Source organism: Gekko japonicus, unplaced genomic scaffold, assembly GCF_001447785.1.
Source record: "Gekko japonicus isolate JY-2015 unplaced genomic scaffold, Gekko_japonicus_V1.1 scaffold232, whole genome shotgun sequence".
Classification (NCBI taxonomy): Eukaryota; Metazoa; Chordata; class Lepidosauria; order Squamata; family Gekkonidae; genus Gekko; species Gekko japonicus.
In genome coordinates, this window is record NW_015162481.1 from 782,942 (window position 1) to 806,064 (window position 23,123).

General features: G+C 40.0%; 1 protein-coding gene across 1 annotated transcript in view; it reads right to left on the reverse strand.

The window, feature by feature from the left end:
* VPS13B (vacuolar protein sorting 13 homolog B (yeast)) overlaps positions 1 to 23,123 on the reverse strand; it is a 512,836-nt gene that overhangs the window by 412,962 nt on the left and 76,751 nt on the right. Inside the window, exons 14-16 of the mRNA XM_015405853.1 lie at positions 20,502 to 20,671; positions 19,722 to 19,916; positions 19,240 to 19,364 (exon numbers count right to left, since the gene is read on the reverse strand). Coding sequence (XP_015261339.1) covers positions 19,240 to 19,364; positions 19,722 to 19,916; positions 20,502 to 20,671 — 490 coding nt within the window. The remainder of the gene's footprint in view (positions 1 to 19,239; positions 19,365 to 19,721; positions 19,917 to 20,501; positions 20,672 to 23,123) is intronic.

The following is a 23,123-nucleotide window of genomic DNA, read 5'->3' on the forward strand; positions in this document are numbered from 1 at the left end:
GATTCTGCTTGCTCCTGGTTTATTGCTATTGTAACAGAAAGCCAAATGATTTGTTTTGCTACAATACTTGTTTTAGAAGAGTGGGGGGGGGGGCAGAAGGAATTTTTGTTTGGAGGCCCATGGTGGTTCTTGGCATCCCTGTTTACCTCCAAAAGCCTTAAGACAGAAGAGGGTGATGACTTATCAACATGTAGCCAAATCCACCAGGCAGATTAAAAAAAAACAACCTTCTTGCTCAAATACAAAAAGGGAATAATGTGATAATCTTTAAGTGATTTACTGGTTTTAAAAGCAGGAGAAGTAATCATGATCTGTACTGCAGAATCTTTGAATAACTTCATCTTAAAACAAGTCTCGTCTGACATGACGCACAGCTACTGTACTGAACTACAGCGACTTTTAAACTTACAGCTTTCACATAAAAAGTTCCCCAGTGACTAGTAACACTATATTAAATGAAAACTTTTTAACAATATGCAAATTTTAAACTTACTGTAGTTTTTAATACTTCCCTTGAGACAAAGATATCAATTTTCAGCAAAAAGAAAGAATGTAAAGAAAATATTACACTCAGCAGCAGGACATATGAGAAAGTATGTTTTACAGTACCATATGTGCAGCAAATGTTTCTTAGACAAATTTTTAACTAGAACTGGCTGAAGATGAAACACTATTATAATTGCATTTTTATTATAGTACTTTTGAAATATAAACAACTGTTTTGACACAAATGTTCCAATAATTAGCAGCTACCAATGTAAGAACAAAGAGAAAATGGGTTAGATTTAGAGATCTCCTCTGCTAGGTGAGAACTTCTCCCTATTAGCAGAAGGGAACCAACCCATTTTCATGATACATAACAATTGCTATTATCATCATGGCAAGCACAACAATTTTGTAAAGAACTCTATATTTACAATTTTGGTTGCTCATTTGTGCTAACATAAAATTACTACATGAATTAATTTTTAAAAGATATTTTTAAAAGATCTAACCTACAAAATAGTTTTTTTTTTTCAATTCCTGCCCTTAAAAACAGATGTCTTAACATATGCCCATTAAGTAAACAGATTAAAAAGCTATCAATCTAATTATTATTCTCCGGGGTAAAATAAAAATCTAGAGTAGCTAGGGGAATCTGCCATACACTAAAGCTCAACTTGGAAAAAATCCAGTATAAATTTAGGAAGAAGCAATGTTTGCTATGCAGCAGCATGATGTAAAAAAGATTCTGCCCTCCCTGAACTATGTTAAAATCAGTTCTTGTTTTACCTAATTTGCTCACCTTGATTCAGCCTGGGTCAAATTGTTTAGTTAAATCTGACATTGTTAAACTAATTCTAATCACTACTTTTAGATGAAAGCATATATTGGTCCTCCAAGCCAAGGTGCAATAGAACCATGCCAAGCAAGTCCACAGGCATGCTATGAAACACTAGCAGTATATACCTCTAGGACCAGCAACCCATTTCTTTACAATCAACACCTCCTGTTGATTGAAAGAACATAGCAGTGAGCAGCTGGCTCCACAGGTTTATATAGAGTCCCAAAATGTAAAGCTGGAACCCGCCAAGTATTTCCAAAAATTATGTTTTTATTATTCATATCCTGTACAATAAAATCAGATTAGTTCATTTTTTCCAAAACGAAACCAGTAATCTGCTACTAGAATCAAGTGGCTACTTGAAAAAATAAAGAATTGAAGAAAACCCTGGGTATGTTTAAGTTGGCACTTACACAAAGTTTTCCTTGGTTTATTTCAACATGCCTATCTATTTGACAAAGGTACACTTGCATTATATCTATATACTATTACTTGTCATTTAGTTCCATCACACATCAGCTTAACTCTCTTCCAGAAGCTGAATCATTTGTATGGACTTCAGTACAATTTCAAGGCATGATTTCTTTTTTGTCACCTCTAAAAACCGCATGAATTCCAGTTCTGGATTTTTTAAATTAAAAACTGCTTCATGGAATAAGATAGAGATAAAAAATAGTTCCCCACCCAAAAAGAGACTTCCTCTTGGAATAACTTGCTATGTAAGGTTTTTTTTAGCAGTACTAGAAACATGCAAGAAATTGAATAACTTGCATCATGATCACATTGCTGAATGTGTCAGAAGGCTCTCTTGGCATGAGGCGGTAGAACAGAAACAGAATGGACTTCTTTCCTTAATTTCTTCCTATTTCCTAATATACGAACCACAACAACCGATGTTTGGACTGAAAAACCCTTGTGGATCATTAATCAAAATTTCAAAGATCAAATAATAAGTTGTATGTTTTTAGTTATGCAGATAATGTTTTCTTATACTGGCTCCTTGCTCTTCTTAATACTTCGGCTCCTTAACTGCAGAATGTTGCAGACCCCTGTCCTATTGATAAAAAGGTCTCACAACTATTTTACTTCGTAGGAAAACTCAATATATTTGAAGAGGATGCAATAGAAAAGTTACCATTTTGCTCCCTTAACACCTTTCATTTTAACACAAATTTCGTGGTGGTGGAAAGTGCCATCAAGGCACAGCTGACTTATGGTGACCCTGGTATGCCTAAACACAAATTTAGTTTACCTTAAAAAACTATTTGCTTACAAAAAAGTCCAGCATTTCAATAGGTCTTCTAAAATACAGCTATTCTGCTATATTTAGAAATGTTCAGTATACGCTGTAGAATTTACTGCACAATTGACAGGATTTTTTTTGTTTAATTTTTACATAGACAGAAGCTTTAAATTGTAACAGTAAGTACTCCCTTGCATTCTAATAAAGGTAACACGAGAAAGGAATTAAAATAGAATATTTTGTCCATCCTCCAGAAAATCAGCTATATTTAAAAAATATTTCCAAAGTGCAACCTATATTTTAGCATGTCCTCCATATCAGACATCAAGGTTAGAATGTAACTAAATCAGAGAATCTTGTAGATATTTTAATATTCTTAAAGACTTTTCTCCAGTCAAAACTATTATTCCTTCTGTTCTTGAAGCATATTTTATTTTCCTGGAACACCTCAGGAACCTAATTTTAGAGACAACTAAAGGGGATTTCTACCCCCTTTCTGCTCTACAACATGTATTTTGTGCACCCCCAAAATCTACTGGCCTTCTGAAGTCAGATGTGCAGCTGAACACATGCATTTTGATAAGGCAAATTCTCTCAATTAAGGCAGGAATTGTTCTAGGTGCTTTCAAAAGAAAGTAGCCTGAGTGCTTGACTATGTAATGAGAACATTAATGAGGAGTCTTTTGTGTAACCCTCCAAAGCTCCTCACATTCATGGCCATGAGTAATGACACAAGTTTTCAGGATAATACCCAAAACTCCAAGAATATCCTTCACAAATACAAGCTACCCTGATGATTCTATCATAAGCCTGGGATGGGCCATCCATGATCACTGACAGCAGGTCTCAGTTACACCTGCCACCCAAGCTAAAATCATCTGCAACTGGATTCCTCTCTTGGTCTCCATTAAACCATGTTGATACTTTTGTCTTCTCTGGCACCCCATCACAATAGAAAGTTGAACGGTCTTGTGACAGACTGGATCCCTATATCTCAGATCCTAAAGTTGCACCATTCACAATGCAACCCAAATTCCACCAGTGGGTAACCAGAACCTGCACTTTGGTCCCAATGCCATCACGGATCCTAATTCTGCACCAAATTTAGTCCTTCCCCTATTTACAGCCAAGTAAATCTAGCTGCATATACAAAGCACACTAAGCACTCATTTTTTGTTGTTGGTTCCTCTCTAGAACCTTCTTCAAGCACCATCAAGACAGGCAGAGTATTTTTTTTTCTTCTGCTTCCCTTCTTGAATTAAATTCCCTTCTTGAATTAATTGTCACAGGAGGTGGCGGCGGCGGCTACAAGCACGGATGGCTTCAAGAGGGAATTAGATAAACATATGAAGCAGAGGTCCATCAGTGGCTATTAGCCACAAGGTATAGATAGGAACTCTCAGTCTGGGGCAAGTGATGCACTGTATTCTTGGTGCTTGGGGGGGGGCAACAGTGGGAGGGCTTTTAGTGTCCTGGCCCCACTGGTGGACCTCCTGATGGCACCTGGTATTTTTGGCCACTGTGTGACAGAGTGTTGGACTGGGTGGGCCATTGGCCTGATCCAACATTGGCTTCTCAATGCTCAGTGGCTTTTGATAGCATCGATCATGGTATCTTTCTGGATCAACTGTTTTGTGATAGTTCTGGTCCCACCTTGAGAATAAGCTTCCAAGTCGGGATCACTGCTCTGCCCCTTGGTCTTCAGGGTTCCCCAAGGTTCCATCTTACCCCCATGCTTTTCAACATCTATGTGGAGCCACTGGGAGAAGTCATACAGAGATTTGAGCTGAGTGTGTATGTATTAAGTGCTGTCAAATTGCTTCCAAACTATGGAGACCCTATGAACTAATGACCTCCAAAATGTCCTATAGTTAACAACCAATCTTAGGTCTAGCAAACTGAGAGCCATGGCTTCCTTGATTGAGTCAATCCATCTCATATTGGGTCTTCCTCTTTTCCGCTGCCTTCAACTTTTCCTAGCATTATTGTATTTTACAGTGACTCTTGTCTTCTTATAATGTGACCAAAATACGATAACCTCAGTTTGGTCATCTTAGCTTCTAGAGTGTTCAGGCTTGATTTGGTCTAGAACCCACTTATTTCTCTTTTTGGCAGTCCACAGTATTCATAAAACTCTCCTCCAACACCACATTTCAATGGAATGTACTTTCTTCCTGTCAGCTTTCTTCTTTTACACCCATAGATAGTTATGGGAAATACTGTGGCATGAACTAACTTGACCTCAGTTGCCAGCTTGCCTAACTGTGTTTTAAATTTTCCTTTGATTTCTTGGATCTTGTGTAACACATCTCATGTTATTCCTTTTTTTGTTGTTCTCTTCTATTTCTTTACACTGGCCCCTGTCACACGGGCAGGAAACTGCAGAGGAGAAGTGTGGCTGTTTGCCCCGGGGCAAACTAACATGCAGTAAAGCGATCAGACCTACTGTGGAGGTTCTGTGGAGGTACTGTGGAGGTTCCATGGCAAGGGAGAGGTGCCGATCACAACACACGCCTGCGCGCAATGAAGAAGCGCGCGGCGCGGCGAACTGGTTTTCTATTTTTGTGTACACTACGAATGCGCATGCTCCGTTGGGTGCGTGTGCGCATCCACGGAGACGTGGGGGGGGAAAAAACCCTTTTCCACAAGGGGACATGGGCGGGCGCCGGATACCACCAGAAACGCGATCAGACGCCCGCCCTTGCCCCGTAGTTTCTGGAAACTAGTACCTCCAAGGTACTAGTTTTTTGCTGCGCTTTTTCGGCAGGAAGCCTCAGTTGTGCCACGGAAGCGCTACGCTTCCCAGATGTGCTAGTGAGATCGCGACCGGAAACTCCGCTTGTCTTCCGTATCTCTTGCGTGGCTAATGTTGCGTGTGACCGCAGCCCAAGATTATTATAACATTTCACTTTGTCTCTATGTGCAAGTCGCTGAACGCTGCATTTAGACTTTTGATTCCATTTCTGTCACCTTTTACTTTTGCTTCTCATATGTCTTTAGCTATTTTAACATTTTCGTCAGCCATCTATTGAGGCTTTTCTTTTATTTTGGCTACAGGAATAGCCCTTGCACATTCTTCCTTGATAATATCTCTGGTTTCAGCCCATAGTTCTTCTGGTTCCAGGTGCATCATGACTGTTTTGTTGTTTTTCTTCAGCTTTATTCTAAGTTTCAATACTAGTAATTCATGATCTGTACCACAATCGGCTCCTGGTTTTGTTTTAGCAAAGAGAATAGAGCTTCTCCATCTTATGCTTCTGATTATACAATCTATTTGATTTCTGTTTTGGCCATTTTAGTTTGGCCGTACCCTGTGGAATGCACTTTCGGATAACACCCATGCCCTGCCAGACTTGTTTAGTTTCCGCAGGGCACACAAAGTTGAATTACTTAGGTTGGCCTTTGGATGGTAACCACATGCTTGGGCTGTTTTAATACTGGTATGGTGTTAATAATTTATATTTATTTGTTTTTATGTTGTTTTTACCTTATCAGTTTTAATGTTTTAAGTTGCCACAAGAACTTTTGAGTGGCGACCAAAAAAGTTTAATAAAATAAACAAATATATTTGTCTGTTTGGTTGCCTGAAACATGTGTTTGCATTGAACAAATTGTTGTCTTCACAGAATTCTCTGAGTTGCTCTCCTGAGTAGCTACCAACAAGCAGATGACACTCAGCTCTATCTTGCACTACCAGCAAATCCCAGAGAGGCTGTGGCAACTGTGAATGGTTACCTGAAGAAAGGTTTGGAATGGATGAGAGGTAAAAAGCTGAAACTTAATCCCGACAAAACAGAGCTGCTACTGGTGAGGGAAAGGTCTGACCTGAGAAATGGGCTATCTTCTGTTCAGGATGGGGTTACACTCCCTCTAAGGGAGCTGATTTGTAGATTGGGGGTGCTCCTGGACCTGAGTATCCTGTAGGGTAAGCAGGTAGCAGCAGTGGCCAGGGGTGCCGTTTACCAGCTTTGGCTGGTGAGCCAGCTGTGACCTTCCTGGGCAGAAAAGTTCTTGCCACTGTGGTGCATGCCCTGGTAAATCTAGATTAGATTGCTGCAATGTACTCTATATCGGGCTGCCCTTAAAGACTGTCCAGAAGCTACAGTTGGTACAGAATGCTATGTGTAGAGTACTGACTGGAGTGGGTCATAGGGACCATATCACTCCAGTCTTGTTCCATCTACACTGACTTCCAGTTTGCTTCCAGGCTCAATTCAAGGTGATGGTATTGACCTTTAAAGCCCTGTATGGCCTGGGATCAACATATACATCTTCTTCCATATGAACCTACCCATTCATTCCAATCATCTTCATAGGCCCCACTGGTGGTCTCCACCATCTGAGATTGGATTGGTGTTAGAAAGGGCTTTCTCAGTTGTGGCACCAAAACTTTGGAACTCCCTCCCCAGGGAGATTCACAGTCTCCCTCTATTGGTATCTTCTACCAGTGGGTGAAGTCTTTTTTGTTTCATTTGGCATACCACCAATACTGATTATTGGTCTCCTCCTTCTATTGTCTATGTGCTTTGATTGATTGTTTTATACTTTTAAATGTTTTAATTGTTCAAATGTTTTCATGTTCACTGTCTTGGGAACCCTGATCACATGGAAAGATAGCATAAAAATGTTTTAAATACATATTCTTACCTGCTCCCTTCTGTTAGCTTCTCTAGTCCATTCCCAGTCTGTCTGCCCTACCATCAGACAACCTTCCTGTAGCATACCTACTTGTCTAGGAACTCCTTAACTACTATTCCAAAAATCCTCCCTCCATTTATCCTGCCATACCTCCTTGTCCCTTTTCAACAATCCCACACCTATCTCTTCTCTCAGGGCTGGTTTACTCTGGAGTAGCCACACAGGAGGAACAAAATTTGGAATAACTTTAATTGGGTGTTTGACTTAAAGTAACGCAACCACATATTAGAACTGTGCAAGACTATCCCATGTAAATAGTCTATAGTTACTTAACAATTTGAACTTTCTGTCTTGATCTTCGTCTCTCTATTCTGTACTTGGACTGACTAATTTGGTGTAGTGGTTAAGTGTGCGGACTCTAATCTGGGAGAACTCCTCCACTTGCACCTGGCTGGATGACCTTGGGAAAGCCATAGTTCTGATAAGAGCTGTTCTTGAAAAAAGAGCAGTTTCTGTCAAGATCTCTCTCAGCCCCGCCTACCTCACAGGGTGTCTGTTGTGGGGAGGGGAAGGGAAAGGAGCTTGTAAGCCGCTCTGAGACTCCTTTGGGAAGTGAAGGGCGGGGTATAAATCCAATCTCTTCTTCTTCTTCTTCTTCTAATAAAGTTATCTAGTGGTTATGTATCTATCTACATACCATTTTCTTCTCTTTGAATATTTATGACAAATAGGGAACAGGTTATAAAACCCATTTTGATGACCCCCTTTAGCCTCAGGACTCATGTTTTACTTCTTCATATGCAGTGAGCTCTGCACATGACAGGTCTGATATGGGGAATGATTCGGGCAGCAAAATTATATATTTTTGTTAAAAGATCAGTTCTTTAGAATTCTCAGATGATGTTATCTGGTTTTAGTAATTATTCATTTTGAATTATCAATTAGTTCTAGGACCTGGTCATGTGACTGTGTCAAGAATATTATCACTTGGCTATAACTGTGATTAACCAGATGACTAGCATCCTTGCCATTGTGAAAAATATTTAAAATGTTCTGTTACATCTGCACAATCAGAATCCTTATTACAAAGAATAATACTACATGATCACAATGTGTACAAAGGCCAAAAGCTGTAGCCTCAGAGGAAAAATTATTGTAACTCTATCTGCTATGTGAGAATGAGAAAAAAAATCCAGGCTACATGGAAAAAACCCAACAACCCTGGAATCAGAGGACAGGCAAGTAGTCTTTTCTGGGCTTGAGTCCAGCAACAACAAGCAAAAGATGATTCTACTTGCTGAGCTAAAATTTTCTGAATGACTACTGGAACAAACCCTATTAGCCTGTCAGCCTTTGGCCAAAAGCACTGAAGATCGGCTTAAATCGGGAGTTCTTTAAATTATTTTTATCTTATTATTCTAAATATCAAAGTTATGAAACCATATCATGCACGAATAAAATAGTAATCAAATATTAAACTACTAATTAGAGCTACCAATTAAACTATCAGTTGAGTATCTTTGAATTTCAAGGGTAAAAACTGTCTTATGATTTCAATATATCTCTTAAATCAAAAAATACTCATCAATTGCTTTTTCCAAATATATCTGGAGCTCTAAGTTGAGTCATCTCTTCTGGTTTACCTCTACTCCAGTAATTTATAAATGGACACCATCTTTGCACAAAGAAAGCCTGTGAGTACTCCCCCCCGCCTTTTCAGTTATTTACAAACTACTGTATATCCATTATCATAATCAGCCAGCACTTCCTGAGCCACATATCTATAGGTGGAGTATTGGTTTATTACCAGTGTTTTGCCATCAGTAGCCTAGCAGCTGTTACCATATTTCTCAGAATGCATCCATGCTTTTTCCCCAGTGATTGTTTCATTTGACCAAATAAAATCTGTATTGGAGTACATTTTACAACTATTTCACTCACTTTACATATTCTGATTTACAGTAGACCAACCATTATCAAATCCTCCACCTTCAGATGGCATTCCTGCCATTCAGAACAAATACCAGATCAAGAGTCTGACCAGCACAATATGTAGGACCGCATATTACCCAACATAGGCCCATGCTTGTCATGGAGGCCATGAAATCCTGACCAGCTCCTCACAAGACAGCCTTGGAATGACTAAGTTCCCCAAGGAAAGCCATCCTAGGAGTCCATAACACCACCACTGAGACCTCCTCTGCCAGTTCAGGAAAGAAGATTGTTTGGGAAAGAAGACTATTAGACAGTGGGGTGGGCAGTACACCAACAGAATCCCAGTCCTTTCTCTCATTCCCAACATTAGGTACACAACCTCAAAACTGGAAATGTTCTGGATGGGCCACGGTGCTGGGGGTATAGAGTACTTACAGACTACACTAACACCACCTCCTTGCCCGCCAGACCTTTGCTGATGTAAAAACAAGCACCCTGGGGGACATCACTGGGAGAGGTTAACCCCTCCCAAAAGCCAAGTCTCAATGATACATGCCAGGTTTGTGCCTTCATCCAGGAATACATTTTTGATGGCTGCTATTTTTCCTGTGACTGACCTGGCATTTAGCAGCAGAATTTTACAGCCTGGTGGGTTGTTATGGCTACTAACATCACTTCAGTTAGAAAAGCCAGAAAAAACAACAGCACAAAGATGTCTGCTATCCCTTCCCCTAATCTGGCCTGCTCTTCTCTCCACCACCGTATCTCCCCCTACCATACCCATTATGAATCATATTGTTAATGACATTTAAATTAAACAAAAGATCTTGCTCTAATGAGCCTGTCTATGCAATATCTTTTCAGGAAAGTAAAAGAGAATGGGTTGGATCCAGCAACCCATCAGCAAAAGATGCTAATGGATGCAGATCTCTTCCCCCCAACCATCTTTTTTGACTCTAGGCAGATTACTGAATTTGCAACACTTATATGGACTAATAGCAACATGAGGCAAGGGGTGTATGCAGTGAGGAAGTGGGTGAAATCACCCCACTTCTATCTTTCTCTTCTTTCATGCAGTCCTTGCAACCCACCCAATATTAATCCATGTCATCCCACATCCCTAAGAAATCAAATTTCTGGAGTCAGAAAGGAATACCTGCGGAGGGGGGAGAAGAATGATCCATAGTCCTTGAGCCCGTTGGTTAACAGATTCAACCCATTACTACCAAAGCAATAACTCCAATCAGTAAGAAAGCCTCACATACTTACTTTGATTGTTTCTAATACTTGTTACATCAGTAATCATTCAGCACTGAAGGAAAAACAGATATACTAGGCCATGTCTCTCCTTTTAAGTGCTTAATCTAACATTCCTCAGAGCAAGGGTCTTCCCTCTTTCCATGAACCTACTCTCCATACTGTTTATTTCATCATCCAACACCTACATTGCAGCACTGTATCACAACCACATGTGCTCCAATTCCTTGGACAAAGGTTCACACCTGAATGGTCAGGCATTCTTAGAATTATAGTATGTGCCAAGTTAAGAATTAGATTAATAAAGCCAAACTGGTACCCTGAAGTAGCCTACTGTTGAAGAGGAAAACATTTTTGTTGAAGAGGAAAAAAGCCCTGCTACAAACCAAAATAAAACCATGATTTGTAATACTAGTTTGTAGACAACAAGCCAAAGTGTGTTCTTTTGTCTGATTTGGACATCATGGCCAACTGTGTTTTGTTGGGAATCATGAAGTCCTTAATAACTAAGCCACATAGGAGATATTCTCTGATAGCCAACCACAAGACATACTAATTTGCCCTAAAAAGCAGCTGTGGGGTGCTTATTATTTATTTGAGGCACTTGTATATTGCTTTTCGTGTACAGTTCAAAGAGATTTCCAACAATAACTTAATACAAAATGCCCTAAAACCATTCTCAAAAACCATACTTCCCCCATAGCTACTTTGAGGTCTTGTATGAAATAAAAGGTGCTCATACTGTGCTTGTGTTCTTTTCCCTCTGATAACAATTAAATTACTCTGAAGAGCCAGTTTTGACTGGGGAAATAGTGCAGGGGGAACAATTAATACCCCCTTCCACAATGCCATAGCCTTTATCCATCTTAGCACCCACCTCCAGCTGCATTTGGGGCTAAATATTATGTCTGGAGTTCCGATTACAGAACTCCACATGTAGTTAAGTAGGCGATTTTATAGTGGTATTTCCTACTACTGATTTCAGTGCTTCAGTTGATAATGCCATTTCTAATGATGTTATTTCATCTAAGCAATGAAGTATGCTACTCAAAGTTCTTCAAATACAGTTTGAAAAGTGCAAATATTACAGTAATACCACATATTAGATGTATATAATTTGGAATTATTTTTAAACTGGAAAAATGAAAGCTACTTTGCAGATTTATGTCAGAAATAAAGTTGAGATTTTCACTGCTAACTCAAAACACACTACCTAGGGGATTCCATAACAGTTCATAAAATGCCTTTGTTTTTAAAAACTATGGCCTGTTGTGTATATAGAACATATGTATCATGAGATGTGTGTACTTTAAGCACCTCTGGAATGTGAAATCTCAAAATCCAAATAAAGCAGGTGGTATAATTTAAAAGAGAAAGAGGGAGAGAGAGAGAGAGAGAGAGAGAGAGAGAGAGAGAGAGAGAGAGAGAGAGAGAGAGCCAGAGCTCCCACTCATTGCATGACTTCAATGCAGCTCTCAGTCCTCATGCTGATTTCGATTTAGTTCAAGTGCTATTTGATGTATTTCATCTGGAGTTTTATTCACTTCATACTACACTTCATTTAACAATGTGGCTGCTGCACTCATTTATTTCTACTTCATTACCCTCAAATTATTTTTTATTGAGATTCTTAGCATAAATTAATGTTATTGTAGTAAAATCATGAACAAAATGAAGTTAAAAGGCAAGAAATTAATCCAGTTCAATCATTAAACCAATGCTGCCAAAAAAAAAGAAAGACAAAAAAGAAAATTATGTTAACATAGCTTAATCTTATTTATATTAACATTTTCTCCTTCTGAATTAATTCATCTGTTTCAGCTCGGGCATGTATCACCCTATTGTATCATATACTATAGTTAGAAAATATAAATACAGAAAAATTTGTCCAATAAAGGTATAATATTTTCAGCCAGTATTGGAAAACACAGAGTGTTAAGGATCTTAATTGGGTACATCTGAACTACCAAATACACTTTGGCTTGGACCCAAAGTATGACAAGCTGTACTCTGTAGAATGAGGCTTGCCAGGCTTTCTTCCCATGGCAGTCCCCTACACTCCCCCAAAAGCAACAAAAACAACCTTCTGGAGTAACAAGGGATATCACATAAGAACAAAGGAGAAACAGGCAAAACCCAAAGATTTTCCCCTTCCCTTTGCATGAGCAGAAGTCTCTTCCATTTACACAATGGCATGTATGAATCTGGTCTTTCAATTTTATTATGCACACATATAACTAAATTCTACCCATCCATTATTAAAGCAGGATCTCCAGAAACAGCTGGACAGAGATGGGTGAGTGCAGTAGGACACTGTTTGAACATAACCACCAGATTGTCTCCATATAAATGCAGGCATGTAAAGCAGTTTGTCTTTTGAAAACACTTGTCAAGATAAATCATCAACCTGATCATCAATTTAAATTCTCATCTATTGCACTAAAACATTTCCTTTATGCCAAGAAAAGGTAATTGTTCCACACCAGAAAGCAAACAATTTAAATTAAATTATTTTGTTGTTTTGTGACATGCCAGTGAAATATATGACCAAGAAAAAATAAATTACCACCACCTGTTGGTTTACCAATTACAATAATGAGTTTGTTAAGACGTATAGTTATTAGTCACAAAGCAGCATATCCTCCCCACTCTCTCAAACAGTATACACAAAAAGACCATTGTATATATGCTATTTTAGTAGAACCTGTGTGAATAAAGCATTCATTTCAAGAGCTATTTAAAGACAGAAAAGGGGTGGGGAAAGAATTACATTGCACCTTTTTAGACGTAATTATGAAAATAATGTTAATGGACTACTTATCTACATTGCAAAACATTGTAAATAAGGAACACACTCTTCCCTAGATAATTTAGCATGCTGCTCATGATTACACTACTGACTTGAATAAAAAGATTTTCAAACACATTTGTCTTGCTATAAATATGGTACTCATCTCAGAAAATCTAAGACAAGCTATAAAAAGGGCCACTAAATATGAATACACCCACAAAAATATGAATACACCCACAAAGATTGCAAAGCAAAGTTCCACTTATGCATCAGGGTTTCCTGCCTTTTTGTCCCTTCACCCTGAAAAGCCACTTTTGAGGGTAAGCCGTCTACTTGAAAACAGCACTAGACATGTGCCAGGAGCTGCAAACAAAATTAGAGTTTCCCTTCCCCCTATTGCTATACATTCCACTCACCCAAAGGCCCCTTTGAATTCAACTCCATAAAAATTAAGTACACAGAACTTGTGAAAGGTCATTAATAGTTGCTGTATATTTTGTGTCATAATAGTTGCCATTTATTTTTTGTCTTATTGTTTATATGTTACTGCCTCTTTAAGACATAACCTATAGGCACTCTGGAAAAGAAGACGGAAGAAGGGGAGTCAAGTACTAAAGTGAGTTTAGTTCTCAAGGTGTTACAGTTCATGGTCGGTGTGTTCTTAAGAAATATAAATTGATGTTTACTACATTTCATACCTTTCCCCCTGATTGGAATGTAACATTTGTTGAGCCAGCCAGGAGGGTTTGAAGTAAGAGGATTTTACCCTCCCAAGAGGAACTTACAAAGCTGTAGAGGTAACACAAGAAATGCCTCAGGCAAAGAGGCCTTGTGAAGGAGTGAAGTGGTCAGAAACATCATGGCTCACAGTAAGTGAGCTAATAAGTCTGCTTACAGAGGTGGAAGGACTTTTATATCAGCTTCAAGGGGAACAGTTGAGGGAGGTTTGTGACTTTCTAGGCCCTTCTGGCAGATCGCTGCAAGATTGTAAGAGATATTTTACCTTGCTCAAGGACATAGTAAAGTATCTGAATGGAGCAGATCTAAGCGAATTAGAGGATGAGGGACTGTTCATGCTGCTGCTTTCCTTTCTTACAGGATTACAAAGAGATAATATTAGGATCATGATGCAGCCTTATTTAAATGACACTCGGGTCACTGATTACATGTGTGTGTGCGCTAAGTGCCATCAGTGTTTCCGACTTATGGTGACCCTATGAATTAATGACCACCAAAATATCCTATTGTTAACAGCCTTGCTCTGGTCTTGCAAACTGAAAGCCATGGCTTCCTTGACTGAATCAATCCATCTCAGGTTGCATCTTCCCCTTTTCCTGCTACCTTCAACTTTTCCTAGCATTATTGTCTTTTCCAGTGTCTCTAATCTTCTTATAATGTGACCAAAGTACGATAACCTCAGTTTGGTCATTTTAGCTTTTAGGGAGAGTTCAGGCTTGATTTGATCTAGAACCCACTTATTTATCTTTTTAGCAGTCCATGGTATCCATAAAACTCTCCTCCAACACCACATTTCAAATGAATCAACTTTCTTCATGTCAGCTTTCTTCACTGTCCAACTTTCATACCTATACATAGTAATGGGGAATACAACCTTGTTTGAAAAACTGAAGCTGGCTGTCAGTGAAGAAAGAGAGAAACAACATAAGCAGGGAAATGGTACCCCAGGCAAAGGCAGAGAAAAATGATGCACTACAGCAGTTGTATGCACAACCTCAGAATGAGACAAACACTGTCTTTTCACCCAAGGATACCAGCAATCCCTTGTTGAAGAGCAATAGGGAATTAAAAGTCACCATTGAACTATGGCTTGCCCAAGGTCATCCAGCAGGTGCAAGTGGAGGAGTGGGGAATCATAAGAACATAAGAGAGGCCAATGTTGGATCAGGCCAAAGGCCCATCCAGCCCAACACTCTGTATCACACAGTGGCCATCCAGCCCAACACTCTGTATCACACAGTGGCCAGAAATACCAGTGCCATCAGGAGGTCCACCAGTGGGGCCAGGACATTAGAAGCCTTCCCACTGTTGACCCCACCAAGCACCAAGAAGACAGAGCATCACCTTGCCCCAGAGTCCCTATCTATACCTTGTGGCTAATAGCCACTGATGGACCTCTGCTCCATATGCCTATCTAATTCCCTTTTGAAGCCGTCCATGCTTGTAGCCGCCACCACTTCCTGTGGCAGTGAATTCCATGTGTTAATCACTCTTTGGATGAAGAAGTACTTCCTTTTATCCATTCTAACCCGGTTCTCCCAGATTAGAGTCCACGCACTTAGCCACTACACCAAACTGGCTCTTTTGTGTAGTGTTTGATTACACATGATTACTCTTCCACATGAAGCCTGCTGGGTGACCTTGGACCAGTCATAGTTCTCTCAGAACTCTCTCAGCTCCACCAGCCTCACAAGGTGCTTGTTGTGGGGAGAGGAAGTGAAAGGCGATTGTAAGCTGCTTTCAGATGCCTTACAGTAGAGAAAAGCGGGGTATAAAAACTGATGATGATTAAAAGTATACCCCAGACTTTTCTCACATAACAAAACCATTGTTTGATATCCTGAACTTTTCCTAGGTTCTATCACAACTGAATCTCACAGATCAACCCAGAGAAGGAAACATATGAATGGACAAAGAGGGACTTTTTGACATGTACCCTCCACATAACCAGTATCTTGGACTGAGCAACACCAGATCATATTAAATTAGCTACCGGAGCGTTTAATACAGCCAAGTATGTAATTCCCTTTTATTGTACATGTGGATGCTTCTAATAATGGGCTTGGTGCAGTCCTCTATCAATAGCAGTAAGGTCGACTCTGGGTTATTGGATATGGTTCAAGGAAACTCACAGCAGCAGAGAAAAACCATCATTTGGACTCAGGAATTCTTGGCCTTGAAGTGCGCAGTCACAGACAAGTTCTTAGACTACCTCTATTATGTGCTCTGATTCACAGTGTACAGTAATAACAACCTATTAACATACCTTTATATTTTATGCCTTTATATTTCTGCATGATTTAACACTACCACCCATTGCTGGGTAGGGGATTGGCTGATTTCAATTTCAGCATAAAATACTGCCCAGGAAAATCATTTGTGGATGCTGATGTATTATCTAGGACGGCACTTGAGAGTGTCAGGTATATACCTCAGATTACCAAAGAAACACCTATGGATGTGGTTGAAGACATTTTACAATCTGCAGATGAACAGGAAGAAGGTAATGTATCCTGTTGATACCTGTTGCTTTCAACCCCCTGGTAGTAAAAATTTTTGCAAAAGGCTTTGCCTCCACACTAAAGCCCATTGCAAAGGATTACATACTTGCTGCAAAGAAAGAAGATCTTGATCTCCAAAATTCTACAGTATAAGACAATGGGCATTAACCCACTAACTGTAAGTACAATTAAGAACATCGCACTCCTCTGCAAGAATGAAACTGATTTCATGTATACAATGAGAGACTGCTTTATTGGAAAAACGAGTCAAGAAACCAAATAGTTTACCTGCAAAATACAAGCCCTTGGTATATCATGAACTATATGAGGAAATGGGACACCTTGGTGGGAACAGGTCCTTAATTTAGCGAGGGAACACTTGGGGAGGGGGGCTGGCCTCACATGAAAAGAGACATTGAACATTATGTCACCAGCATTTGCAGCTGTGTCAAACAAAAGAAACAATGCTAGCTGGACAGAGCTCCGCTTACCAATCTAGTCACAGCAGAACTTTTTGAACTTGTGTCCACTTATTTCTTGCATTTAGATGGATGCAGAGGATGATATGAATATATTTTAGTGCTGATATTTTTTCAAGGTTTGTCCAGGCTTATTTTATACAACCAACAAGTCTGGAAGATCAGCATCAAATCTTCAATGATTTTAATCTGAAATTGGGTTTCCCAAGTGATTACATCATGATCAAGGTGCAGAATTTGAAAACTATCTTTTCAAAAAGCCTTTTCAGATAACTCCATGCCATCCTCAAGGTAATTGCCAAGTTGACAGAACAAATCAGATGCTGCTAGCGATGTGACAAACTGTACCAGAGAAACAAATAGCCAGTTGGAAGGACTCTCTTAACAAGATGATTTGCACTTAGAACTGTACACAGCATAAAGCCATAGGGTTCTCACCCTTCTACTTGTTTGGAAGATCACCGTACTTACAAACTGACGTTGCACTTGGACTTTCAACAAGCCCAGCTATATTCATTAGGAGACCATAATTCATATGTGAACAGATGGGAAAACACATGAAAGAACCCTATAAATTGGCATCAAAATGTTCTCAATTATCTGTTCTATAGGGAAAGTGGAATTATGATCACAGAGTTCAACATGTGCCATTTTACTATCCAGTCCTTGTCTGTTATCCACTGTGACTTACACAGATATGATAATTTTGTTGTTGGGGGGAGTGTGAATACTAATAATTGCTGAAAGTTGTGTGTCTTATTGTTTATATGTTACTGCCTCTTTAAGACATAACCTGGGGCACTCTGGGAAAAGGCAGGGAAGAAATGCAAAATTACTTGGGATGCTCTGGGATTTTCTTTAAACAGTTAAAGGGATGATTAAATGATATTATCTTAGCATAACCGACTAAGTTCACTGTATTATTAGTAGCTTTCTGAAAATGTTGTTGTTGTTCAGTCGCACAGTTGAGTCCGACTCTTCGCAACCCCATGGACCAGATCATGCCAGGCCTTCCAGTCTTCCGCTGTCCTCTGAAGTTTGCTCAACTTCATGTTCGTTGACATTTTTTTCCCCAAAAATATTTTTTAAAATAGCATGATGTTAAGCTGATGTACTGATACCCTACTCTTGGGTTTTTAGTTAGTTGTGGGTCTTTTTTCTTTCTCCCCCTAGATGTAGTTCCCTTCCCCATATTTTCTGTTGTAGTTTTGTAGTCTGAAAAAACCCCAATAAAAACCTCCCCCCAGGGGGATGGGAAAAAAAGAAAAGAAAAAGGCAGGGAAGAAGCAGAAGCACTGAAGAGATTTTAGCTCTGAAGTTGTTGTAGTTCATATTTGGTATGTTCTTAAGACATAAAATTGATGTTTTTACTACATTTTCAGCCTTTTCCCCAATTGAAATGTAACAAATGCCTGTGTCAATAATTCATAGCATCTAATACTTACCAAGTTCAAGTTCAAGTTTCAATAACCTTTAATGGCATAAAATATAATAAAATACAGAGATGATCTTACATAGATAAAAGTCAAAATGGGAGTGGTACTGTTCAGATAAAACAATAAAACAATATCAAAGAATAACAATGATGACAAAATTAATCAAATATTCTCTTCTCTAACCTTAGAAATATGATTACCCTTACGCAACACAATAGCCAGATATTCAGCCACCAGTTCCATCAGTTTGATGGATTTATCAGCGAGTAAATACCGAGTAATTCGCTCTGGGGAGCCAGTAAAGTTGGAAATAACAGGATCAAGAAGTTGTTGAGGAAGCTTACAATGCGTGGGACAGAGAAGTAAAATATGAAAGATTGAGTCAGGTTCCAGTGAGCAGTATTTATGTAATCTATTCTCAAGAGGTATATTGTGATATAGACCTGAACAACTAAAGGAAAAATATTCAGTCTAGCGAGCCTGCCTTGGCGGGAAGGTGCAGGATATAAATATAATAATAAATAAATTAAATAAATAAAAGCCCAATGCTGTCGAGGATTAGTGAGATTTTGCATGTAGGCAGCTCCTGGCCCTGGGGTGGACAACAGGCCATGAAAATAAGCAGAGCAAGTCCTGCTGATTCCCGCAGCAATGGTCTGGCTCTCTATATCCCAAATACTCTGACAGATAATACAAAATAATTGATTTTCATCGCACTTGGTAGTCCCTTAGTAAATCATATAGCAGTGTATTAGGGCAAGCCCAAAATTGAAAATGCAACCAATATTTGATAGTAACTGTCCAGGCAATAGTTGATGGCAGGTGGAGGCCAAGTTCACTAGAAATAGTAGAAAGTCTGATCATATTTGGTAAACCCAGAATATGGCATAAACTTACCAGTACTTTGGAAGCTGGAGCATTTTGCCATAAATAGCAGTACTGAATGGGGGAACAACTGAGACTGGTGAGCTGTACGACCCATTAATATCCAATGAGGAGAGCCCTGCCTGAAAACCAAATATCTGAAACAAATCAAAAGATCACGCCATAAGAACAATAACAGCAGAGCCTGAAGTATAAACTTTTATACTAAAATCACTTTTCATTTGCAAAATGTATTTGACATTATGAATTAACTATCAGTAGGATAGCATGTTTCTATAAAAATTAGAATACATCATATCAGAGAGAGAACAACCTACAACATACTTTAAAAGTTGGCTCAAATATCAAACTAACCCAACCTCAGTAAATTCGTTTTTTGTTTGTTTTAGGAATCACACATATATAATGATTTCTGACTGTAACCAAATGTCTATATAAAGTTCTATGAAGTCAAAGCTGTTAGCAGTGCACTAAATTAATAGAACATTTTTTACCTTCAGATAGCAGTGAGCATAACAATAGTGAAGTAAGTTATCAGATGGCTGGCTAATGCTGCTGACAGCTTGTACGAGCTGTTCAGCATACATTGGTACAGAGTGTTCCAAGACAATTTTGTCCACCAATATTTGGATACAAGGCAGAGGACGCAGAGGTTGAAGACTGGTAGTATTTAAGAAGCTGCTTGGACTCTTCACAGATCATATTGGAAAAAGAATAGACACTCATTTAACATAACATACTCACATTTTAAAGAGAGAAACACATTTGCATAGTCTGTTTTGCCATCACTTTGTGATGTGCACATACATGTACACAGGAACAAATATGAAACTAAAAGAAAAGAACCCCCTCTCTTATCCCTGTCATCCCGTTTCCCACAGTTTTAGGGCTTTTCAGAGTTTTATGTTAAATGTTATATATAAAACAATTTTTGAAAATTCCTGTAAAGTTAATGACAAAAAGTTAACCTGTGTGAAATAAGAATATATGTACTTCATTTATATCCTGTGTTTCTACTCAGTGGAGACTGAAACCAGCTTACATCATTCTCCTCTTTTTTACACTCACAGCAACCCTATGAGGAAGGTTAAGCTGAGAGTGTGTGACTGGCCCAAGGTCACCCAGTGAGCTTCCATGGCAAAATAGGGATTTGAACCTGGGTCTCCCAGATACTAGTTCAGCACTCTAACCACTGCACAACACTGTCTCTCTAAATCCCAAGTTAATGTCTATATGTTGATCCCAAGCATAGTTCATGACAGACACTATTTTACCTTTTGTCCCATGATTATAGGTAGCAAGTGGCACAGCAAGTTAAATTCAGCCATAGGAATTGTAACAGTGCATTTCAGAATTGTGAAGTTGGTAATACGAGTTGGAATATATTCCTCCAAAACTGATATTTCTTCTGAGCTTGGCATGGCTTTAGTTCCATCTACAAAATCTACAATTAATTAGAGTCAACCAAATGTAGTATAGAACTCAAGTGAATATTCATTGTCATCTATAGATAAACCTCATTTCTAGTGCACTCCTCTCTAAGCAACTTTCAACAATAAATATAAAACATTAGAGGAAAGCAGCACACACACACACACACACAGAGCATTATTCTAATAGTAAATTAATTAAGCATTAATCTAATAGTAAAGTTAGCAGGAAAATCTAAAAACAGATACAGGGGAGTTTTTTTTCTAAGGAGAAACATCAGGAGCAGCAGAAAAACCCCAATAGGTTACGATTTTTTTTTAAATCGTACCACCCTTCTACATTTAGGAAAGCTTCCAGAGAAAAATAATGCTCAAAAAAATAATTCTGTTAAGTTCCACACCACTAAAATAATAAACAAATGGCTCTCGACATCTTATCTCTATATATAATAATTGTGCTTTGGGATGGCACTTTGCAGCTCTTCCATTGGCTGTGCAATGCGCCCCCTCAGCCATTGGCCCATCAGCCGCCACTCAAGAGTACTCGCGTGCCACTGGCCGGGTGCTGGGTCTGCTCCTCTTCCCCGCCCACTCCCCCTTCAGCCACTGTGCCCTGCCAGAATTACTGGCAAACGGCTTTCTCTCTTGACGAAGACACTTCTCCTGCTTGCCTCCTGTGTGGGACTAATTTTTCCCTCAGTGGCTGTTGGTAGGTGTAACAAAATAGCAGTTACCTGTGTTTGTAAGATGGCTGCCGTGTGGTTGTTTGTTTAAAATGTTCCCCCATAAGGTTTAATTGAGCTGTAGTTCCAGAGAGGGGCCTGCAGGGATATCACTCACTGGGTTGAATGGGGCTTCCTGATCTGCTGGCCTACAGTTCCCAGCTGCCCCAAGGCCAAAAAGTGCAGGAAAAGAGGGACTGTCCCAAGGGGCAGGGCAGCATCAATATAGACTCCAGCCCATCCAGGGAGGAGGCAGTCTTCATCCTACAAGAGGTTAGGAAATGCTCCTGCTGCCTATGCTGATGAGGCTGTCCAAGGCCACAAGCCACAGACGTGGGGGAACCCTGGGAGGCAACAGAAATTCAGCCACTCCACGGTCAGCTGGACTGGGGAATGAATGGAAGTTTCCCTGCTCTCTTAGGCAAGAGAGAGAGGCTGAAGCAGAGCCAGAGGCCGGTCCAAGGAGAGATCCTATCCTGAGCCCACAACCTCCAGAGGTAGAGAGTACTGTGTGTAGGAAAAGAGGATTGTGTTTAACCCCTGTTGATTTATGTCCTGTTGGTTCATAGTGTGTGCTTACTTCTACAGTTCTGCCTTATTCGTTTAGTGTGTGTGTGCTCCATAACTGTGTAAATTATTTGGGCTACTAATCTGTGTTGTGCTCTGACCATATAGTCTCCCTAGCTCTGCACAATAACAAAGGGAGGGGGTAGCCCAAGGAAGCAAGGAAAGGCCAGATTGTTGGGTTGCCAACTTTCCAGGGATCCCCCAAAGATTGGGGATTCCATCTCCAAATAGGGAGATTCAGCCTCTAAAAAGGCAGTGACAATTCAGTGAGTGGTGGCAGCAAACTTAAGGAGTGAGGGAAGAGGTTTGGAGGCAAACAGCTGAGTTGTAAACTGGAGCCCGTTTCGCCACAGTAGGCAACCAAGCTTGGCTCAGACAAAGGAAGGAAACCCTTTGCAGGCCTTTGTGAGGAACTCATTGGGGGCAGCTGAGCTAGGGTTGCCAGCTCCAGGTAGGGAGATTCCTGGAGATTTTCTGGTAGAGTCTATGGAAGCCAGGGTTTGGGGAGGGGAGAGGCCTCAGCTGAACAGAATGCCATAAAGCCCACCTTCCAAAGCAGTTATTTCCTCCGGGGGGGGGGAGAGATCTGTTGTCTGGAGTTCAGTTGTGATACCTGGTGATCTTCAGGCTCCACCTGGAAGTTGGCTACCCTAGGCATAGCAGTCAGTGCTTCAGAGAAGGATCTGCTAGATCCAGGTTCTTGCTGTAGAAGCTGAGTGGGTGATTTTGGACCAGTCACAGACTTTCAGCCTAACCTACCTCACAGGGTTGTTGTGCAAGTCAAAAGGGGGAGAGGAGAATTATGTTGGCTGCTTTGGTCCCCATTGCAGAGAAAGACTACTTTTCCTCCTGCGGAACCATTGTTGCCAATCTCCAGGTGAGGGGTGGAGATCACTCAGAATTACAACTGATCTCCAGGAGGGAGGGCAGAAGTCAGCTGCAGTCAGAGGAGCTGATAACGGTAGGCTGATGGTTAGCTGGGAAGGGGATGGGGTTGCCAACTCCAGGTTGGGAAATTCCTGGGAATTTCAGGGGTAGAGCCTGGACTGGAGAGGGTGGGGTTTGAGGAGGTCACCACAGCAAATTGACGCTGAGTGCCCAAGGCCTTGGCACTCTTCCAGAGCCTCTTTCTAGAGTTCATTGTATTTATTTCCACAATGGGCCTTATTCCTAGTCT